Source organism: Carassius gibelio, chromosome A16 (assembly GCF_023724105.1).
Source record: "Carassius gibelio isolate Cgi1373 ecotype wild population from Czech Republic chromosome A16, carGib1.2-hapl.c, whole genome shotgun sequence".
In the NCBI taxonomy this organism is placed as follows: Eukaryota; Metazoa; Chordata; class Actinopteri; order Cypriniformes; family Cyprinidae; genus Carassius; species Carassius gibelio.
Genome location: NC_068386.1, coordinates 15,024,629 through 15,049,775, shown reverse-complemented (window position 1 = coordinate 15,049,775; position 25,147 = coordinate 15,024,629). Strand labels below are relative to the sequence as shown.

Sequence of the window (25,147 nt, the reverse complement as noted above, 5' to 3'; positions counted from 1 at the left end):
TACCTAACATAATATATTAAGTATATAAACTATATTATAGCCTATATTATTATGTAAAGTATAATAATATACACTATAATATAATATAATATTTTAGGCCTATTGTATTATAGTTATTATATCCAAGTTGTCTGTCTGGAACGCAGAATTAGGTTAACGTTTATAAACGTTCATTTACTACTATAAGGTGACATTTAAGCACTTGACAAACGGAGAGCGACTCCTAAGTAGCACTTAAAGCACGGCTACATTGTTGGGAAACGCATGTGAAACAATAACGAAGGATCGTAAAATGCCGATCGAAAAATGAGAAAACGTTCTTAAGCACTAAGATCAATCTTTATCAGGAAAGCCCTGGCTATTCAGCTAGCTTCATGGTACAGTAAAATCACACACCATTTGGATTTTATGCAAATCAATAAATACATTTAACGTTAATTAAAATAATTCATCGACGTTTGTGGTCTCAATGGGCTGCGTGGGATGATATCATTTATGATGATATCATTTACTCCATTTAGCAGCGCGTCATAGCAACTAAATAAAACAACAACAATAAAACAAAAGAGGTGGCTTGGTAAAGTCACTGAATAGTTGTCATTCGCTCTAGCGGTCTACAAACCGAGACAGATGGCATGTAAGGTTGTTGCCCACCGGTAAGTGAGATTTTATGTGTTAACGCGATATTTCTCTGCTAGTTTCTACTATTAATTAGAACTATTTCTAACCTTTCTCCAATACACGTAACGTTAGGCAAGGTCGCTTAGCTCAGCTAACCCTACAATCAACCAAACGCGAAGTTAAACATTTTAAAAAATAAACCAATCCATAAAATAAATAAATAAATAAACATTTATGCTTGCGGAGTCGCGTTATCGTCCATTCAAAGAAATGTCTGAAAGCAAGTCTGGTTCAAACACTTAGGCATTATACGTTTGTGACTCGACATATTCACAGACTTGAGTAAAAGGCATTTGTTTAATGGCAGTTTCACAATATCCCATAACAAAAAGATTAAAAATGAGCTACAAGGATGGAAAAACCTGAAATATCTAAGAAAATTCCGATAAAAATGCAGAGAGATCCAACCAAGCAACCAAGATTAACAGCACTGAGCAAAAGATGAACACAAGCGCCGCTAACATTACCTGTAACTTAATGATTAAAACTTAATAGACAGTGTCCTCTTGTGGAAAGACACAGAGACCGGGAACTATTGGAAATACTTAAAACAAATCCTTTGAGGAAATACAATAACTTATTATAACTTCATATATAATATAATATAATATAATATAATATAATATAATATAATATAATATAATATAATATAATATAATATAGTATAGGTTCAACAGTGATCGTATTTAGTAAAACTGATATTTCACTGTTTGTTCACTTTTAGTGTGTTTGGGGTTTTTCTTACTCTAAGAACTTTGTTTTTCTCTAACCAGTGAGAAATTGGATATGTGTAGTGGAAGTGAAGCAACAATAACAGAACTTATTGAACAAGGAGAGGAAAATTAGATGTTGTTCCACTTCCACATACTCTGTTGTGTGTTCTGTTGCAACACCAAATGCGTGATATTATACTGATTGGCATGGTTTTATTCAATATTGATTAACTTGAGTGATATTAAGTAACTTGAGTAAATGAATGAATGATTCAGTAACTCGTTTATACAAAAGACATTCATTACAAAACCCTCACTTGTCATAATCTTAGCTGCTGAATGAATTAATGAAAAACTCCAGTTCAAAATGAAACTTGCAAACACGGACAAGCGGAGTGATACAAACAGTGGAAAACCCCAGTTTTATATGATATAATATAATATAATATAATATAATATAATGTAATACAGTGCTAAAAACCCATGTTTTGTACTATATAATATAATACAATATAATATAATATAATATCATACAGTGATAAAAACCCATGTTTTGTACTATATAATATAATATAATATAATATAATATAATATAATATAATATAATATAATATAATATAATATAATATAATATGTGCAACATTATAAGATAATGTGTTATTATGACTCCACGCCATGTGTTGTTGTTTCTAGGGCAATAACAGTTGCCTCCCCAGGCTCAGTCTACTGAAAAACGCTGGTTTTGTTTCTCAGGAGCATTTTGTGCTGTGCTAGAAAATAGAAAATAGAGTTTTAGTTTTTGTGCATATGGCATTAATATGCCAATAGGCAATATCTATTAAATAACTGTTGAAATACCTTGCAGCGAGGAAAGCCAAAATGACAAGGATAATGACCAAACTGACAGCAGCAGCAATAGCACCATCTGCAGAGTAGAACATTTCACCAAAATATCAATACCACAAAACATTCACTGGTGTCATGACACTTGCTTTAAGATAAATGCTTTATGAAAAATACACTGATATACACTGATATTAACTACATGGTACAACATTTCTAATGTTCACATGCCAAAATAATAGTACTTATTGTTCAATTCTGATAATAATAGATTATAAAGATGATATTAAAAATAATATACAAATCTGTGATTTCCAACACCTGTTGATGTGTTCTATTTTAATACAAATCTTACATGGTTTAACTTTACTAACTCCCTGTTACAACACCACGTGCAGTAATGTTTTCCTGTCCCTTATCTCCAGAACCTTAGGCTTAATTCATAATTCAGGAATATATTTCCTATTTACATTTTTTGCTAAAATAATTCAGTTTAGATTAGATTAGTTTGCTCTTTGAGATTGTTCAACTGAAATATGATCCTAAACTTAAGCACTGAATTCGTTTTTTAGGAGTGGCTTCCAAAACAGGAACTTCAGGGAGGTGATTTTTAAAAGGTTCAGCAAAACTAGAGACAGCGAACTTGCATTGTTTATGCAGTCTGCAGTTCCATATCCTCGACCAACAGCGAAATGAGGATACTTATTACTACTGTTATTCTTCTGTTTTGTGTGGAATTTCTGAACTGCAGACATAACAAAGACAGTGAAGTCTGGTAAGAAACAGTGTGCATGTGATTTGCAATAAGCTTATTATGCAGGTATATTTTGATAGTGACATGGTGATCAAATGCTTTTTCCAAATGCTGGGTATCAGGTGATTTATCTGTTTAAAGACTATACTTACAGTGTTGTCTCACTGAGGAATGAGTTTCGACTGCAGTGGAGGATAAATCTGGAAATACAGTTATATTACAAAACGTCAGTACATGCATTCACAGAATTTGCCTCTAATATCACCACATACTATTCCCTACCACTATTTCCTGAAGGCATTTTTGCTGTACATTTTAAAGAAATCTAGATTATGTGTTCTACTGCAACACTGGACTAAATGTTTTAGGTTATTTTATTTCAGTGTTGCAAAAGAATCAGGATTTAACATTATTCACATTTAAAAGTTAGTGATATTGGCATCTTTAATACCTCCATATGGCCGAGTTGTGCTAAACACTGGATAGATGCTGGTGGAATTGGTGCCTGATATGAGAAACAGAATTGAATGCCATTATTTCTTATTTATTTATCTATTTATTGTAATTTTGTTTTCTGTATAGCTACCATAATGCGGAAAACAAAATGCAAAGCGAAACAAAAGTGACATACTACTCACAAGAACATGTGAGGTGTTTGGCATAATCCTAAAAGGGAATAAAAAAGCATTACATTTGTACATTACACACAATCCTTAAAATAAAGAGCAGTAAATCTATTATGAGAAGATGGAATAACTGTTACTGAACTCACATGACAAGAGACATGGAATTTGACTGAAAATGGACAGTAAGCCACACTGATTCCAGTACGGTTTACTTTTTTGAAGGGATGTTTAAAGTGTGCTACATTTCCTTCCAGGATAGCTGTGAATTGCTAGTGGAGAATTGTGAGACATACAGTAAACATTGTGAAACTTACACACATGTAACAGTTTGCTTCTTTCTGCGAATGCCTATAGTAAAAGTATTTTACACCAAATACTATCAATTCCTATACTAAAAAACAATAAAACAGTCATTTAGAAAATTAGTTTTGGTTAGCGTTTTGGGCGAAAATACAATTTAAAAAGTGCATTGCCATGGTATAGGCTATAGGTGACATTTAATTTTTAAATTATTTATTAGATTTAGGTTTAAAATGAAATAAAAAGCAGAATGGCCTGACAGAGGAGCACTGGTTTTGGTATTTACATCAATGCTCCACTCTGCATCACAGCTGAGGTCTTGCACTTTCACGGCCACAGCGTCGGGCAGGGCGAAGTCGTAGGATGTATCTCCTCTCCGAACTCCTACACACGTTTTACCTGCTCCGAGAAATGAATCAAATAAATTAAACATGTTGCAATTCGTATTATATTATATTAAGTTACATGTTATACATAATATACATGTAAATGTATTATATTATATTATACTTGCATTAAAAATGAATCAAATAAATTAAACATGTTGCAATTCGTATTATATTATATTAAGTTACATGTTATATATAATATACATGTAAATGTATTATATTATATTATACTTGCATTAAAAATGAATCAAATAAATTAAACATGTTGCAATTCGTATTATATTATATTAAGTTACATGTTATATATAATATACATGTAAATGTATTATATTATATTATACTTGCATTAAAGCAGGTTTTGGAGTTTAACGTCAACTAAAATGAATGACACCTACACTGAGCTAACGTTAGTCTACTTCACGGTCAGTGTCTGATACAATGCAAGACTATATATATTGGAATGAGCTCCTTTTAACACAAGTGAATTTTATAAGGCACGTCAAATTAACTTGAATAACAAACATAGCTCATAGCCTAACTTAGCTGTTTTCGTTCTCAAGCGGCACTTGTCGGTGGACGTCATAAAGTTATAAATGCATTTTCGTTAACAACAATATGGAATTAAAATGGGAATTGTAGGCTTCCGTCTTACCTTTGAGTGACGTTCCTTCGACAAGAGAAAAGCAAAAGAACAACGCAAGAAGCAGAGAGGTCCGCATGATCATACTGTAAATGACGAGTGGCGGCAGTCGAATGAGCCAAGAATGAAAAAATGTCGCATGCTCTCTATCAAGAAACGCCCACTGCGTGTGTGAGGACGTGAGCCCAGGAAGCCACTTTCCAACAAACAAAACTTTTATAAAATACGTTGCATCTTTTATTGCGCTTTAGCCTAAAACGATGGTTCTTTATATTTTTTATAATAATAATAGTAATAATAATAATAACAATAATAATAAACTTTATTTTATAAAGCGCCTATTTGTATCGTCACTCTCAGCCTCTTGCAAATGAAGCAATACTGACCAGGCGTGAGAGCAAAGTAGCCTAATAAACGAGGGGGTAAGAAGGAATAAAAGAGGGGGTAAGAAGGAATAAACGAGGGGGTAAGAAGGAATAAACGAGGGGGTAAGAAGGAAGGAATTCCTACGCAGGGCCGCTGTTGGCCATATGGGTGCCCTAAGCAGGATTGTATTGTTGTGCTCCCTTCCTCAAACATGAAATAAATAAAATAAATAAATAAATACTACTTTGGGGTCAAAATAGACCTTTAATAATAATAATAAAAAATAACTGTATTATTTACAAACTACAATTGTAGCTCGTGACATTTACCTATGGCTAAGACTTTGTTATGACTCTAATTTATTTTATAGTCTCAAGCATTCCAAAATCATGCAAAGAAAATTAAGCAGTTTTACTATGATAAAACCATGGTTTATTTTTGTAAGGGTTGTGATGTCCAAATGCTTTTTGTCTAAGAAATTATAGAGGCTGTGTCATCTGTAGCAAAAAAGGTGGCCAAAAATGAAATATTTAGTGAATATTTCAATTAAATGTTCAGCCCATAGCCTAAACATTTCATTATTTTCCATGTAAGTGTAACTGCAGCAGTTGACCTTTGGCTCCCTTAGCATGCATTTGTAATAACGTTATTGTTTATTTTGTATTATGTATTTTAACAGTGTTGTTAACCAATCATTGTTGCCTAATTGTTTTTTATATACTGCATTTTAAGTCCTTTTAAAGGCTTTTCATGGCTGAAGTCTGTTTTTATAACATATAATATATATATATATATATATATATATATATATATATATATATATATATATATGCTATTGATACCTTGTAAATTATTATTTGAAGTAACAAAACCATGGTTAATTTGCGGTTACCATGGCTACAGAACGATGATTTTTGGTATTATTCTTGTTAAAACCTCAAAGGGAACCTGGAAAGTCAGAGAGAATATCAGATGTGAAGGTGGTGGTGAAATTTTTCCTACATTAAAACTCGTTATTAACGTCAACAGACAAAAAAGTTTCAGAGGAATTTGCCTGAAAGTGATACACGGACCTCGTTTATACCTAAATTATTTATAATTTATTTTAATAAATAATAATAATAAAAAAAATGTATAAGGTGTGCATTGTAGCTTACACCTAAATGAACACTTTACCGTTGTTTTTATGACTGTATAAGTCTTTCTCCACAAATGATATTGAGATTTACATTTGCGTATTGAACCCATCCGGTTGTGAAAAAGTAGCCAAATTTCCATATGATTACACTTTATAAATATCAAACATGTAAAATGTGTGCAATGTAGAAGTATTTACCAGTATACTTTAACTGTAACTTTTACTTTCTTCCGATTTCTTCTCTTGGAGCCAGATTGCTGATGTCTTTTCCACGGGCATATAGATGTTCATCCTTCAGTTATAATAAGCATTCACCAGTAGCCTAAACATAAAAATGAGGTGCGAGCGTTTATAAGCTCGGTTGGGTGAACCCTTATGAAACAAAAATATATTGCAGTATATTGGAAAATATAATGTAATATATTAGGCATATATTCTTATATATTTTTTTTCCAATATATTGCAATATATTGAAAGCGGCAATCATTTGTAATTTGCAATATATTATATAATATATGTATCATCAATATATTATTAAATGTATTCAAATATATAAAATATAATAAAATAAAAAGGGAAAATAATATATTACAATATATCACAGTATATTTTAAGAAATATATTGGTAAATATATTTTCCTTTCGTGAGGGAAGGGCGCCGTTTTTTTTTTTTTTTTTTTTTTTTTGAGCAGCTGGGATGGTGCCCCCTTGCTGGGAGTTGGTGGCCTACGCACACTGCGTACTCTGTGTATAGGGAGCGGCGATACTAAGTTACTAAGCATCCTGAAACCATACGTTACTTTGATGAAATATTCAAGAGAAGACAACACTGAAGTTGACTCTAATTTGTATGTCACCTATATGAACTTTCTGTTTGACTGTTATCAATCAATATCACATTTGCAGTCATGATAATCCGAGAAAAAACATCCCCCTTGCTTTTCAGTATCATATTTCTGACCCATTGCCAACCTATGCAAGGATTCCCAAGAACTGATCTCAGTTTATTGGTTACATGTCCTCTCACACAATGGAATATCAGGAACCTCACTAAAAGGGGAATATATGCATCATGTGTGGGTAAATATAAAAGTGCAGATGCTTACACCACAGTCAGCTGATTTAAAATTGTATCGTATTGCTTTTAAGCACTGAAAAATGGAGAGACATGCTCCGACCAAACAGATCTGGTGTGCAAGGTTGGTGATAAAGTGCACAACATTGAGATAACTAACTGTTCTTGGTGACTTAACATGTCAGTCAGATGGCCTCTTTCTAGTAGGCTGTCATTGGTCAATCAAAGGACTTGCTGCACAAGGTTAATTAATGATTGTTTATTCAGCTCCTTTATCAGAAAAATTAAATATTGTGAAATTTGTGATTTGTTCTGTCACTATCCCCAGGGCCCGGCTTACACTATATTCCTCAGATTGGTCTGGAGGGAATTGTAATTTGATAGAATGTAACTACTCTGGATTTACTCAAATCTAATGAACTACAAAAGCAGATCATAATGAAGAGAAACATAAACATCAATAGAGGACAGATGTATAAAAACCCATCTCTTAACTCTGTTAAGTGAATGGAAAAATACAAAACTCTTTTGTCATGTTTTTTTTTTTGTGTGCATCTTTGAAGGCTGCTGGAAGCTGGAAAGTACCTCACCCTGGCAGGGGGATGGTAATAAAACTGAGAAAAGTTTAGCAAGTTGATGGCACCTCTGGTCTAAAAAATATCTCAAACAAGATCTTAGGAAACAGAGATAGGGCCTGTACCTTTCCAGAAAGCAAGCAGTTTCGGCCCAGATCTGGCCCACATTTGGCCCACATGGATTTCACGCGGCCCAGATGTGGGCCGGTTCTGGGCCAAAACTGCTTGAACCCATTGTTTAGTACTGAACACAGCAAGGGGTTCATAGAAAATCCTGAAAGTGTGTGTGTGTTCTGCATACTGTACAATATGCTGCTGTGAACATGACCTAAAAGTCACCACAGACAAATCAGGTTCAGGGATTGTTTAGAGAGATATTTAGGGAGCTTCATGGATAATAACAGAAGTTTGTGAGATCACGATGAACTAAGATAAATGACATTTTAATGGAATATAATTCTGTGAACCAGCTGATTTTTCTTGGTGTTTTTAATCCAGATACTCGCCTAATTATTTGCTTTAACTTTCATGCTTGTCTTGAATCACTGATGTACAGTTGCAGTTTACAAAACAAACCATAGTCGGTCACTTTACACGTCAGACAAAAAGCTTTTTGCTGCCAAAGTGGTCAGTCATTGGGAAGTTGAAGTAGCTAGAGCCCAGTGCTTTAGATGAGAACACCTGATCAAAACCTTAAGTATACATTTGAATGAGTCACAGTTATTCTCATTATTGGTTTGTGAAGGTCTGTGAAGCAATTACGGCACTGAGAAAACAAAAAACAAAGACTGCCTGATACATTCAGATTGTATTTTGATTCAGAGGGTGTGCATTTTGGCATGCTGCGCTACAAAATATCCCTCCAGATCTTATAAAGAATAGTTTTCATTTGATATCATAGCCACATGTATTATAAAACTATATGCAAACAAAATATACCAACAAAGTGCTGCATAGTTTGGTGATAATGTAAATGTAAGTGGATAAATTCCCTTTTGGGCAAAGACATACTGGGTCATAATGTCACTCATTTTGCTACGTTGCTCATTCATACACTGACACACCCAAAACGTAGAGGTGGTTTCTGTTCATGTTAGTGGTGAGTGTTGGTATTCTTAAAAAGAATTAGTCATGTAGATGCAACTGAACATTCATAGCTGACACGGCATCAAGTAATCCAAATGACTTTACTATATTCATTCAAATCATATGACATATTTATTATAGACAAGTTATACATTATTTCTAAGCTTTTATATTAAGTATTTGAAACTAGAAAGAACTCACATGAACATAAGGGGTACCTTATGTTTACCCAGTGAAATGTAAAACTAACACTTCCTTTTATTGTTACATTTGCGATCAAAATGAGGTCAGTCTCAGAATAGCATAATAACTGCACTGAGAAAAATGAATTGTGTAATGCTAGAAAGTAAACTATTATTAATGAATATGAGGCTATAGCAATTCAGAATTAACCAAATCTCTGAATGAACCAACAAATACATCTGTGGATGGTGAATTGCTACAGATTTGTATTATCTTAGCTAGGCTATATTCATATTTGTATTAAAACCTTGTAAACATTCACTTCTAGCTCCTTTAGGCTAATGATATTATCTCTGTTTTATTTCCAGAAACAACTTTCACTGGAGCGTTGGACTTTGAACCCTGACAGCAGCTGACTTCACCTTACTAAGGCTATGCAACTCTGTTGTGTAACACAGAACTGCAAATTTACATTTTTGCTCACAAAAAAACTAAAACATATAAAAACAAAATTTGTGGACTTTACTTTCCTAAAAATGGACGCCAGCTTGGTAAGTGCACTTTATTCAACATTTGACATGTCGAACAGTAGTGTATTGTGTGTTGATAGAGGATGACCTCAAAGACCAACGAAGTGTAAGAAAGTTGCGCAGGGGGTGTGTTTATAATCACAGATTGATTTTTTTTCTTTTCTTTTCTGAAAAACATTACAGTGTTTACTCTGACAATTGTGGCAAATTTCATGCAACCATGGTGCCAACAACACGTTTCGAGCTTTGTTATTAAATACTAATGCATTTGTAAGTAAGTATTGCAGCCAAAAAAAAAGAAGATATTTTGAAGAATGTTGCTAAACAGTTTTGGTTACCATTGACTTTCATTGTATGGACGGAAAACACTTGAGACAAGAAACTTTATTTTTTTTGTTCCACAGAGAAGGTCATACAGGGTTAGCTATATGATTTTTGGTGTAGTGCTAAATCTACTCGGGTCACCTCAGAGCAATTTTGTTGCTCACATTTAGGGCACCAAATGTGCTTATGATGAAAAAAATTTTCCTTTTAAAATGCAAAACCATTGCCAAGTTGTAGCCTCACTTCCATTTTGCCAGCTTTGTTTCAACGCTTTGTAATTTCTGACTGATTTTGAATATCAGATAAAAAGTAATGCAAACTTGAAAGGGGTAGAAAGAATGAATACCACAGCACCCACAAGAACTTGTTTGTAGTATGGAGAGAAAATAAAATGTGGTTGTGATTATTTCCAGCATTTCTGCATAGTTTCCAGCTGGTGATCTTTCTGACACGATTGGCTGCAGTAGTCGGACAATGTTTAAATCTGATGTTGATATGACAACAGCTATAACCTCTGAGATGGGCAGAAACCTCAAGTGCATGGGGAATTCCAAGAATTCAGAATCAGAAAATATAACTTGTTTGAAGATAATATCTGTTTCAGTACTTAAGGCCTGTGATATTCCTTGATTAAATTATATATTAAGTAGGGGCACGGGAATAGTACTTTCACCAAATTTGCAATCAAGTTAACTTTATATGTTGATCTTTTCTTGTTGCTGGTAACATGTAAACCATGATGTTTCCCTGCATTCTGATCGTCTGATCAACAGTTTCCCAGCTGAAATATAAGTGCAGATTCCTAAAGGTTGTGAAACAACTACTGGAACAGGACTGCTTACTGTTTAATTTGTTAACATTAGATAATGTGTTAGGAATCAGGAACTAACAATAAACAATAGATGTACTCTCGTCATCTCAGCTGCTGAATTACTAAACTAAATCTGAGGTGTAGAAAAATAAATCAGGTGCACACTCAAATGATCTTATATAGAATTTTATTAACAGAAATTCCCCAAGATTTTGCACCTGGACAGAAAGGGTTTAAGTGCTTAAAAGCAAGTCATTACAAAGAGTAATGTGATGCTCTGCATTACAATAGCTAAGCAAATATTACAAACAGGGCCAGCTGAGGTGTGGACCAGTGCAAGGGTGGGAGCGTGGCCCTCTCGGTTCAGATTGCGATCTTGTTTACACCAGTTGCAACCACTCCAAGGACAGCTCTTATTACTAAACATCCTTCATGACATCTACAATGCTTTATACAGACATTTGATACAAATTTGATCAAATCTAGCAATGTCAGTATCCTTTCCCACAAATTATACTGCACCTATATAAATCAAAGGCTACAGTACAGGAAGAAAATAACTTTTTTTAGCAGATGGCATAGCACATAGAGATCATTTTGATTCAACCCCATTCCACCCCTTTCACATAGTTTATTTCATGTGGTAACAATCATGTAATCAAAATAGATTTACTTTTTTGTGTGTGCGTGTGTACATTACACAAATAATGTATTAGATTTTTGAACTCGCTGGCACAGTATTTCAATTAATTTTGCTTCCACAGCAGCCATTTAAACAAATACTTGCCCTTTTCATATAGTTACACACACAATTTATGCTCACTATAGTGCCATGCAATCCACCAAGTTCTTTCCTCACAGACTGACTAGACCAGTGATAGATATATTAATAATACAAATAATACAGTTTAATGGATTAAGTTATACTATAAGTTAAATATACTAAGTTACAATATAATTCAGTGTATAATTCATAAACAGATATAGTTAAACATACTGAATGTGTCCATTTGCATAACAGACAATTCATTTTTATGATAAAATATTTTCAATACTTTGTTTTCATTTCATTTATGCTAATCATGTAGTATTTATATAAATATTTAGTATTAAATATATAATTATATAATATAAATTAAAATTATTTCATCAAGTAGCTTCATTTAGGTTGTTCATAGAATCAATTTAAAGAAATCAAAATAAATCCTACACGCTATAAAGCCATGAGATGCTTAATGCAGTCAACCAGTGCCGCTGCTAGCCATTTTGGTGCCCTAAGCATAATTCCTTTATGATTCCTTTCTAGACTAGACTAGAGCAATTATTAAATATCTTTCTTGTTCCCCCTTTTTTGTTACATATACATGGCTAAAATGTGGCTAATATTTCTATAGGCTAATGAAATAATACCGGCATTTAAAAAAAAAAATCATTAGGCTATTTTTGGTGCCCCCTCAGCTCTTGGTGCCCTACGCACAGCGGCGCTGCAGTAAACTAAAGCATAATAGAGCTAAATACTATAAACCACTATAGATATTGGGGTTGCAAGTCCCTTTTCAGAAATGGCAGAAAAGTACAGTTCCTAATAAATTACTGAAGATGAAACATCCAGGTGTAATGATGAACGCCTCCTGTGGAAAAATAAAAAGGAAAAGGAAAGCCTTTTAGCTTGGTCACCGCTGTTTGTATTATATCTGACTGCCTAATAAATGTAGTATGTTTCAAAAGATGAGACTAAAGATAATGATTTGAACTAATACAAATCATAACAGCAGTATTATACAAAATACCAATGATACATACCATGATCAAACAGTTTCAACACAACCTGGGGCATATTCTGACCTGGTTGTAGAAATATTAAAATGTCATACAGATATTAAAAATCATACAGAACCATGAGTTTAGCTTGTTCATGGCAGTACTTAAAACGTGTTTATGACCAAATCTTCAGATCTTTAGAGGACCACACCTTGTTTTTTTCTTGTGAAGCACAATGGTGACACAGACCAACAGAATCACAGATGCACTCACTCCAACCCCAGCACCAACGATCCAGCCAGGAAAACCAACTGGAAAAAACAACCACACAAATATAGAAACACAACAGAAGTGTGAGAAAATAAAATTGCATCATTTAACAAGACAAAAACTAATGTCATTCTAAACTTGTACGACTTTCTTCAATAGAACATACAAAATATTCTGAAAAACATCAGGGTTCAAACAACATTAAATCCTACTGACTTGTTGTATGGAGAAAAAAAAAAGCCATTCATTATTTACTTTGCATGTAACAAAATAATCACTTTAAACCATGTAAAGAACCTGTAGTATAGCAGCCATGATCCAGAAGGGAAAAAAAGTATTTATTTTCCATATAAAAATGCTTTTTAAATGTAACATCTCATTAAGTAATGATACACTTCCGTATAAACTAAAAGTGAAATAAATAGAGGTGAATTTACAGTAAACAACTACACTACTCATAAGCTATTACAAGATGAGCGGTGACTCACCACTATGAATCACTGTAAGCTACTCTACGTAATTATGACAGTCAGTCAACAAGTTTTTTTCTTTCCTGGATCTTGTGTTAATGTTGCTATCTGAGTAAGGACACTTTCAGCAGAATGGCAAACAGCCAATCACACGGATCACATGGAGAGTGTCAGCAAAGCCTCAGTTTGATTCACTTCTCGCATGAGTCGGTGCAATTAACTTTTTTTTTTTGCTGAAGACTAAGGGATGTCGTAATTAAAAATGAAATGAATTTAAATGCGTTTACAAGTCAGGAATAAACACTGCAGAAAGCAACAGAATGAAAATATGACTATGCAAATGAATCAACTGGATTTAATTATTTATGTAGCCTCACACAGGGTTCAAAAGGAAAACATAAATGTTTATCATTTTAAAAGTTGAATATATTAAAGCTTATATATATATATATATATATCATTTAAAAGTTGAATATATTAAAGCTTATATATATATATATATATATGAATTAATTTTACTTCTTGAGCCAAAACTAAAAAAGAACCCAAAAAGAGTTTACTCAAACTAAACACAAACTTACCTTTGGCAAAAACGGACAGCGGCTTCGAAGTACAGGCCACTGGATGTTATCTTTGTTTGGATTCTTGCTGTTTGTTTGTTTTCCATTAAATTCTACTTAACTGATCGTCAAGCGTGATCATTCTGTATCAGCCAGCAAGCAGATTTGACAACATTCACCTTAAAATTTGAATTCTCTTCGGAACACAAATTATTTTATATCAAAATTTGATTTCTGTCAGACACTTGAAAAAGATTGTAAGTTAACACATATTCATTAGAATCCAAGTCTTCTGAAGAGATACAGTATGACTGCTCCATGTGGTGAATAGGTTTAATTTATGTTTTATTCACAATTAAACATTGATCAACAAACATCAATTTTGAAAACATACTTGCTTGAAGCATTAAGACAAACCCTTAGGTTCTTGCGAAAGCTGAAATGTGCTGGTGTGACATGCAAGAATTAACCTTATTGTTTTTTGCACGTCAAGCAACCATGCGTGAGCTTTAATGCTGTAAACAGTTTGCTGATCAATGTGTACATGTGAGTAATAGACTAAATTAAATCTGTTCATCATATAAACAATCAAGTCTTTGCAGAAGACTTGGATTAAACCAATCAATTCAAATAGATTTATTTTTTTTATCTCTTTTTAAGTGCCACAGTTTTGGGCGAATGGACTTTTTGATGGAGCGACAAATCTGACGATCAGTTCTGTCATTTTCAAACTTGCAGATTTTCTAGCCTAAAGAACTTGAATAAAATGGAACCGAGCATGTGCATTCCATAGCATTCTGTTATCTGAAACTGGGTTTTAGCTTGCTGAGGTAAAATGCCTATTTTGGCTAACAGAAAATGTGTAGTTTGGTTTACAAACATCATGGTTTACACTAATAGTTTGAATTGAGTGCTACAGCATAAGCATTTGACCTTACCTTCAGGAAGTGTAGTCAGAGAAGTGATATCACCTGCGAAACAATTTTATTTCACTTTATTGCACATTCTAGGGCAATAAAAGATCTCTAGTCTTTTATTTTTAGTCACTTAATATAACTTGGTGCTAAAATTATTATTAACTTGGTCAAATGATTATATAGTAGTAAGTAAATGACTTACAAGAGCACGGTTCCCTTGTGTTGATCTGCAAAATAAATAAAAAGTCCCAATAATAATAGCATACGGCCGCAAAGCAATTTTAGTTAAGTTATGCTATTAAATTCATTTAATGGCCATAAAATCTGAAAGACAAACAGTGTTGCACTTACACTGGCGGAGGGACAGATGAACAGCCATTCAAGTTTTTCAGGGCAGGTCTGTAAGATGGCAGTGTTTGCTGTTGCCATTATAAGTGGGGGTATGAAATTATTTCCATCAGCATTAGAAATCCCTGCCACGCTTCCCTGATCAGGAGAGGGAGAGAAAAGGAATAAAGGATAGTGGGACTTAAGAATAAGCATATGTATACAGTTATTTGTCCATTGAAGTTATGCAGAATGTATTGGTTATGACACAATGTCATCAACCCTTCAGTCAGACAAACAATTTGGGATCTAATCGCTTCATTTATGTATTAATAGACTGTATTTAATAACAAGTAAATCTGTTAAAACAGAGCAACTCATCAGTCAGTAGCTGAAAAAAAGACATTTACATTGACAAGAATAAGTTTATGAACCTTTTATTAATTAAAGGCTGGGACACCTAAGCAACCCAGACGTCCAACATGACAACCTTATCTCTCTCCAGTTAACTTGTGATGAAGTCATGAAGCAGAGATTTATTACTTTTACACTTACTTTTTCCAGCTGGCCTTGTAAGTGATTACTCAGTGTCTCTAATTAAATGTAGAAAAATACAGCAGACAATTTGTGTTTGTATTTAATTGTGACTTAGATGAAGACCACCAGACTACATTTTATGAGTAATCGATACAGAAATACAGAAGTTTCCCCAACCTTATTCTTGCAACTGTATGTTTTCTTAATATGTAAAATATTTACATTGATGACCCATTGGGTCTCGCAGTCATTGACGTCTTCCTTTAGGCCATATGAGATGTTGAAGTAGAACTGCCCATCGTGTTGTCTCTCTCCTGTGCATCGCAGCACATGAGATGCTTCTGCTGACAGTATGATGCATAACAGCACGGCCACAGCTGAAAGAGACATGGACAAAACTAGTTAGTACTCTAGGTTCATTTGAACAGTTGCCTGAAGAAAGTATGACAGCGCATGAACTGAAAAAATGGCTTCAGTGTTTTTTTTATATTTTTAGATTCATATACTGTGTAAGAAAATGATGCTATTGATAAAATAAATAAATAAATAAAAAGTAGCATCTATGCTGTCATTGTATTAAAGCCAAAGGAAATCGATTTAATAGGCTACTTAATTATGCGGTATCTGGAAAATAATTTAGTTTTTACCACAAAAGCTTTTCTGTTAACACACTTTCTCTGAAAATGTTGTTGTCTAAATGCCTTGTCTAAACAGACCAATTTCTTTGAATCATTTACATTGTATAATCAGCAGATGACAAACGCTAATAGAGATGAATTACAGCACAAGTGTTTACACAAGTGTTTGCTGACAACGAGATTTAAACATCATTACGAAATCGAGAAAGATTTGAGCAAACATTAGCCATGACTAATATTTATTTTCCAGTCAAAGCACACTTGCTTTCATTTTCATTTTGTAATTTGCCACTGGGGATCATTTTGCTTGTACTTAAAAAAACTAATAAAAACAATCAACAAATAGAATTGTTATATTTTATGTCATTAATTAATTAATATATCTTCTGTTATATATTAATAAACATTTTAAAAATACAGCTGAAAAAAAAAAAGTCTGTTTCTTCCTGATTGTACCAATGAGGTATAGATAAAATTTGTAGGAAAAAATACAGTTAATAAGGGTTAAATTCAGATGAGACAAACATATTGAGTTCTGTTACAGTACTTTATGTGTACCACTGCTTGTATTACCTTTTACAGTTATTAAGTCAATTATTATAATGTCATATATATAACTAGGACTGTGTAAAAGTACATTATATTTACTCCAAAATGACACATATAGTCATTTAGAAAAGCATATATCAAGAAAAGACCTCTAACATCTAAACCGGCTACTGGAAAAGCTGTTTGCCCTTTAATGTTTATTTAACCAGGCATGTGTGGACACACCCTGTCTGGTCTCTGATCAAGTGTGAGAAGAGAAAATGCTTGTCTAATAACTTTTCCTATACGGCACACTTTTATCTGGTCTACTTCATTGTCTGAAGCAACTAAACAAATGTCCTCTTCTACCCATTAAACCTACACCCACTCAAGAACTGATGACTGCAAAACAAGGCTGAACCACCTTATGGTCTGATGCAACACAGGGGAAAGGACCTCCATTTTAGGACTTTCACAGCCATTTTAGAGAGAGAAAAGAAACATTACCTTTGTGCTTTTCTCCCAATACTTCAAACATAATGCAACAAAACGGGCATTTTTTAACAAATATCTCACCACTCTCTGACAAAGATTTTCTGTGAAACACAGAATCCATGTAGGACTTTATTTTAAACTTTAGTATTTTACACTGATTAGACTCAAAAAAGTGTGACCTTTCACTAAATGTGTTGAGATTAATGGCTCCCATTGTCAAGAGGAAAATTAAAGTTGGGGGTACATCTTCCACTACATAATATATTCACTTTCTGATGACGGTCAAATTTATTGTCAGCCACCTTAAATAAGAAGGAACCTCCTATCCCTTCCTCTGACATTTGTTTTTAAGCAGTTAAATAAAACATGCCTGTGGCACACAAAAATATATTTCCAAAATAGTACTGTGCGAGGGAGATGACATGGTCGGTTCACTTAGTTTTGTTGTGGCCATGACATAATAACTCATGGGAACGTGATAATGTTGTGGCCATGAGATACTGATTTATGGTGAACATCATATTATGTCGTGCCACAAGATTATTTTGACGAGGTAACGTCATCCTTATGTCGTGGCCTCAAGATGGTATGTTGAGGGAATGACATCCATTTCTCGTGGCAAAGACTTCTTATATTGAGGGAACAACATTTTCTTGTGGCCACAAGTTTAATGTGTAAACAAATCTGCATGACCATAGCGACCCGGAATTATCATAGATTTATTCATTAATATTTTATTTTGAATTAAGAAATGACTATATTATTATAGAAATTATTGCATTATTACATTTTTTATATTAACCATAGGCCGTGGCTGTAGGCTAATACCGAACATGCAATTGTCAGCATTCAAATGAAGTTTATCATAAATAAATGTTAGCCTATATAAAATATAAAACATTTTTATCAATCCTACAGTCTTGTAAGTCCATTAACGGATCGTCTTTTCCCCGTAATATTTGTATATTATTATTATTAGCCTATTTTTATTGGTTATATTTTTATATTCCTTTAAATTATAATTTTTTCTCTTCATTTCAACCTCTTAAAATTCGTAATACTTTTGTAAATAGTAGCCTACTGTAAATGCTCGACATGCAAATCAAGCTTTGATTTTACTGACTGGAATTTTTGCCTGAATGCAGTTTAAATGTGACATATATTTAATTTTTTTTCGGCTAATTAATAGACCATAATTATAAATACTATAGTGTTTCATTAAGGAATTAATCATTCACTTTTCATTTGTAGGCCTAAATAAAAACACAACACGCTCATTCCAATCAAGTTTTGACTTTATGATTGTATTTATGCCCATGTGTGATGATAAATGAAAATAAACAAATAAATAAACAAACAAAATAAAATGAAATATGTTAAATTTAAACTGCATTCAGGCAAAAATTCCAGTCAGCAAAATCAAAGCTTGATTTGCATGTCTGCATTTAACAATAGGCTATTTACAAAAGTAAGGATTTCGTCACCTCGACAAAATGATATTGTGGCCACGACATAATATGACGTGTTATATTATGAATTAATATTTCGTGGGCACGACGTTATCACGTTCCCACGAGGTATTATGTGAACATGACAAAAGTGAACCGTCATTCCCTGGGGACCATAAAGTGCTACAATTTAATATATCTCAAAATCACATTAACACCAACAGATCACAAACTACTATTGCATCATATTTTTTTTAATCAACAGAAAGTGACCAAGTTATCCTTGCCCACAAACCATTAATTAATAAATTGTTTGATTTCTACAAAGCATTGAAAGTGTGAATTAATCTACCATTAGTGAAAAGGGGTCTCATTAGCTTAATCCATAGTTTAATCAAATCAAAATGTAATCCCTTAAATTTGTTAGTCTTCTAATAAGTCTCTGCAAAGCTACAATAATAACGTTACAGACAGTTTTCGTGAGCTTATCTGAAAGGCGGAGGGGAATTCCCGAAAATATCCCAAATTTGTCGATGCACGGTAAAAATAGCTGAAGACCAAATCAAATATACTGAATGCAAAACGCAACTTTCAGTTAAAATATGTAATTATATCGTGGCATGTTGGATGCCAAAACAGTGTAATTAACGTTAGCGGACAGTTTCCATCCCGGAGTAAAGAAATAAAGATACTGTCACTTTATTTATTGTCAATGTGACTTTATAGCCTATCTCACAGTTTGATTGCACGTTTATATCACAATAACTATTTGTAGACATACAGTAGATTAATTTCCAGATCATTCGACGAGCTAAATCACCTGCTCAAAAAAATTAAAACCAGAACTGCAGATGGAAAGTTGGTAGGCTACACATGGATGTAAAACTAATGAGTAATAATCAAAGAACTTACCAAGAAAAGTTGCATTTCTTGTCATTTTAAAGTCAAGTGAAAAAATTTCTGCGTGTAAATACTTCCTGGTAGCAGCGTGAGACTGACTCCTGGCGTCTTTTTGCAAGTTCCCCCTGCAGCAGTAGCTGGACTATTACACCGTGACTATTATTAGCCTAAGCCTGCACATCATTGTGAATTGAACGACCATGCGCTGTAGTAGGTCTCATATAACTTCATATTTTTTATTAAATTTTATCTTTTTGCATATGCTTTTATCCACAGCCACTTCTAAATGATGAAGAGATGAACTTCTAAGTGAAGTCTAACGCAGTTACACGTAGCAAGGGTTTTTGACCCACATTAGCCTAGCCTACTACACGATGACCTATTAGCCTACATTACAATGTAAAAACTTGAATGTATAAATTCATCCCATAGGTTTCATCCGCGATGTTTTCGTCTGTACGAAATGTAATGTAGGCTAATAGGTCATCGTGTAGTAGGCTAGGCTAATGTGGGTCAAAAACCCTTGCTACTTCAAAGATTTATTTATTTATTCATTCTTTTTTTTTTTTTAAATAGCCTGCATTTTATATGATATCGCCAGGATGCACATCCGTGCTGTGTCCATTATTATAATTACAACAAGCACTGTAACATGATTAATATGAAGACGTTGCACTGTAAAAAGATAATATATATTAAGATATATTATCAGAGGTAGCTATATCTAGGTATATCTATCTCCAGGGATTTCACAAATGGCCATCTTTGTGTTAATATGCCTTTTCCCCGACCGTGTGTGTATTTATTTGTTGGACATGTGATTAACTTGCTATACAGAACCCTGACTGACAGGATTGTTTTTCTTATTTTTATTTTTTATATGGTATAAAAAGTAGGCCTATACGACATTGTTGCTTAAATAAAGGTTGAATAGACTATAGTTTAGAATCACAGTATAATATAATTTGTAAAAGCATATGAAACACCAGTACTTTAAATACTAGCTTCAATGACAGCATGTTGCGTATATTCGCATTAAAGTCCAATATTGCAGATACTCGTTAAACATCCAATCTAGGCCTATTGGATTTGATCCATTGACGTCATCGTGCTACATGCTGCAGTGAGGACCTTTTGAGGATTTGACAGCGTAAACCCTGATTTGACCCCCCAAAGTGGCCAGTAGCCTACTGTATACACGCCAGTGCTGAAAGCGCAATCTGGCGGGTTGGCGGGAGTTAATGTCAAGCACCGGTTGTACCTTTTTCTTTAATGTCACACATGACGTGGATTTGTCTCTACTTAGCAGATTTTCTTGTCTATGCATTTTTTCTTGTTTATTTGATGTATACACAATAGTAGCCTACACATATTGTATACACAATACATAAGTTTTTTAGTTCAAAGGCCAACAAAGATCGAAATAAATTTATAAGGCATGTGACAATTCTGAAAGTGAACACACACACACACACACACACTCAAACATACAGTCGACTCTCCATATGCATGATGATTTTTATATTGTATTAAATTTAGGCTATATCTGCTAACACGAACACTAATGGAAACCTACTGGTATTACTTTGAATTTAAAAAAATACTAATATTAATAAAATAAAATACACTGTCTAGTATGTTTTAAGTCGTTTGGTTTGTGATGACATAGGAAGAATGTTCATTCATGTTCACATTGTGTCCTCACAAACCATGCATGCCAGATCACTCACAAACTTTAACTTGTATCACAGCATTATAATGACTAATGGTTCTTATACTGTGCTGATTTTTTCCCCCTAAGGAAACTTGTGTTTTTTGTTTTTATTTAAGCATAATGTTGGATGCTTTATAAGCTATTATCATTGTGCGGCTTGACCAAATGTCTTCATATTGTCAAAATATTCTGATTTTACCATCTTTACCATCTTGGTCCCTAAAATGTATGTAAGTACATACTTAAGTCGGCTATACATACGTTAAGTCTATGTATTTAGTCTACAACTTACCCCCCTCCCCACACACACATCTTAACTTCTTAATAATAATACAAATTTTTATTTATATGGTGCCTTTCCAAAACCCAAGGCTACTTAAAATGCAATGGTCTGAATTTGAGGAAGAGGTTAAAGTTAGTGGTTGCTGGAAAAAATATAATCTTGAACAATTAATATTGATTAAAATAAATGCATGTGCAAAAAACTAAACTGATTCCCCTATCTGATATGTCGCAAAAGCATTTTAGCGTTTTACATTTCAGAGACTTCCATGCAAGATTTGTAACTATACAGTCACCCATGTGGGATTGGGGCTGGGTGTGACCAGGTTTTGAATGGGGGGAGGGGTGGTTGGCCATGACAGCAAACAATAACACATCTTACATATCAGAAGAGTCCTCTTGTTTGACTTGCCTCCTTTATCCTTTTTTTGGTGAATGTATGTCTGCTATGCCCCTTTTCAATAAATGTGTAAACAAAGTATAATAGTCATGATAGTAATGTCTTGCCAAATATTTATTTATGATTCTTGATTTCCAACTTCATTGTAATCCTTAATCTCTTGGCCTTGAAATCATAACCTTATGAGCCTGCATACTGAAATAAGGTGGCATTGCTAAACTCAAAGAGATTCTGATTTTGATCAAAGTATGTTGGATGAAATTTTTGTACAGTGGGACTCTGCTGTAGACACTACATGTAATGTAATGTAGTAATGTAATCAGGGTTCTAAATTAACACCCGCCAACCCGCCAAATGCGGGTTAAAATTCATTTTGGCGGGTGTTAATTAAAACTTACTAGCCAGTTTGGCTGGTGATGCATGACATGAGGCTCTGTTCTCGGTCATTTATCCCCCTGGCAGCACTTCCTACATTTCCCATGAACACTGTGCTGTAATGCTACGTGATGACGTTTCATATGCCCATTGGCTGCACGCAGTTTGCAGTGAAACCAGCGCGAAAAAACATGGAAAGGAATAGCGTCCATCAGAAAACACCAAGTGGCAAGGAACTCGACCGGAAGTTGAAGTCGGGTGTGGGCTGCCATCTTTTAGCAGAACTTCACTTGCGTTAGCATTCCCATTGACTCCCATTCATTTTGGCGTCACTTTGACAGCGAATAACTTTACATCTGAGGCGTTTAAAGACTCTGTTTGTCCATTATTTATTTCTAAAGATACACGACAATGTATAAAGGGCTCCATTACCTTCTATGTTACATTATGGCCCCGTAGAAACGTAGTTTTTGTAAAAAATAGGCTAACGATTGCGTCATAACCACTCGTCTCTCTGTCGCATTACCGTACAGACAGGAGGAGAAGCTCGCAGGCAATTAACTTAATATGGCGTACTGGCGTTACATTTTAAAATACTATACAAAATAATTAATCAGAATACTTACTCCTGCTCACTCACGCCAAAGAACTCCCCGCTTAAGCTCACCGTCTCTGCAAGATTAACGATGGCAGTTTGCACGCACAGCTACTAGAAGATTTACATCTGTCAGACAGGTTGCTGACGTCGTCAAGCTTCGTTTGAGTCTGCGCGTCAGAAAGGGAAGTGCTAAAAAACGCTAAAACTGGGCTTCATTTGTCTCAATTGAGTTCCAATGGGGTCGCTGTGTCCATTTCTTTTACTGTCTATGGAAAACACAAGGAAGAAGAACGAATGGAGCCAGAGCCTGGAGCATAGACTGAAAGAGGAGGGAGTTAGCTATTAAAAAAAAAAAATAAGATTAAACTAAATGCGGCGGTGATTGGGACAGATTTCTGGGGGCGAAAAGAGGAACGAGGCAGGGGATGAGGATATTACGGAGAGCCCCGCACGTCACCTGTAGGAGAAAAAAAATCAATCCGTGATGACGGTTTTGCAATCCATCCCCTCAGTTTATAAACCGTACTCACGAATTCATAAACTGTTCCCTCAGTTTAACAAATCGTACCCACGGATTAACAAACCGTACCCACGGATTAACAAACCGTACCCACGAATTCCCAATCCGTGCACTCATATTTTGTAAACCGTACCCTCGGTTTTTGAATCCGTACCCACGAATTCATATTAATCCGTGCGCACGCTTTCGCAATCCATTCCCTCGGATTTGTAAACTGACGCGCATTTGTAGCTCCGCCCCCACCGGCAGATTCATTTCTGTTTATTAAACATTATTTTTCATAGTATCCAATGAGTCTTTGAGCGTTTATTTTACATTAATCACCAGTGTTGGGTATAGTTACTTTGGAAAGTAGTTAGTTAGGTTTCAACGTTACCATCAATTAAAAGTAATCAGTTATGATACAGCGTTACCTATTCATAAAAGTAACGCGTTAGAGTACTCATGCGTTACCAAAAATTAAAAGCCGTTTGCAGCGGCTCACACATGACAGACACAGCCCCCGGCCCCTTTAAATGCACCTAGAAGTCGTGACTCCCGACAATGAATAACGTCAGTAATCCGACAAAATTTACACTGCAGGATAACAATAACAGGAAAGACAGTCAGCAATAGGCTATTCCACATGGCGTTTTATTTATTTATTATCACAGAACATATTATTAATCAAAATTTGCACCTACCCAGCCCGGGTAGCCTAGTATACTGTATATTATGAGCACCACAAGATAACTCCTGATTTTTCTTTAACTTTAAATAATGCAGTTATCAAAGTACAATTATGCTTACTTGTAAACACAACCATAAACAGGCTTGCAGATTTAAATCCATTTAGAAATGATGAACAATCAGCCAGCCAACGATCTAACAGAAATTAACAGCTGCCTGTCAAACAAAAATGATAACAAACCGAATTAAATCCTTCACCGCCACACAGGCAAATGACAAATCGCTTAATAGCCGAACTAATTATTATTAAAGTGTCACTCACAGTCACAAGCCTAAATTCGCTTTAACACAGTCCTCTTACATTTACTCTTCAAAGTAGTGATTAAAACGTAGCGTTAAATTTGAGGTAGAATTTTTGGCGGTCGACGGAAGCTTTTCACCAACACAATTATGTTCTTTTCTTTTTCGTTGAGAAATTGAAAATAATGTGCGTACTTCCATAAACCAAACGCTGTCCTCTCTGCCATCTTGCCGGGAGTTCGAAAAAAACAAAAACATCTCGGTTATGTATGTAACCTTGGTTCCCTGAATAGGGAACGAGATGCTGCGGTGACGTCACCATGTATGGGAACACCTCCGGTGTGACGAATGTCTGAAGCCCTATACCATCCCGCCAATCCTATTGGCCAAATGGCGCATAGCAC

At 34.4% G+C, this 25,147-nt stretch overlaps 2 protein-coding genes across 3 annotated transcripts in view; one reads left to right on the top strand and one right to left on the bottom strand.

The window, feature by feature from the left end:
* Positions 1 to 959: 959 nt before the first annotated feature.
* LOC128030720 (uncharacterized) lies at positions 960 to 5,112 on the bottom strand. Of its 2 annotated transcripts, XM_052618584.1 has the most exons (8): positions 4,959 to 5,112; positions 4,204 to 4,316; positions 3,764 to 3,886; positions 3,630 to 3,657; positions 3,443 to 3,496; positions 3,144 to 3,191; positions 2,253 to 2,319; positions 960 to 2,164 (listed from the first exon to the last, which is right to left on the bottom strand). In XM_052618584.1, exons 1-8 carry the CDS (start codon positions 5,029 to 5,031, stop codon positions 2,113 to 2,115), a joined length of 558 nt encoding a protein of 185 aa, XP_052474544.1. In that variant the 5' UTR covers positions 5,032 to 5,112; the 3' UTR covers positions 960 to 2,112. The 2 variants fall into 2 exon arrangements, with proteins under 2 accessions (XP_052474544.1, XP_052474543.1); XM_052618583.1 differs by lacking the exons at positions 960 to 2,164; positions 2,253 to 2,319 and adding an exon at positions 2,330 to 2,982.
* A 4,669-nt stretch (positions 5,113 to 9,781) lies between these two features.
* Positions 9,782 to 25,147, top strand: part of LOC128030976 (uncharacterized) — a 39,128-nt gene continuing 23,762 nt past the window's right edge. The window contains exon 1 of the mRNA XM_052619087.1: positions 9,782 to 9,920. The gene's annotated coding sequence lies outside the window, so the exon portion shown is untranslated. The remainder of the gene's footprint in view (positions 9,921 to 25,147) is intronic.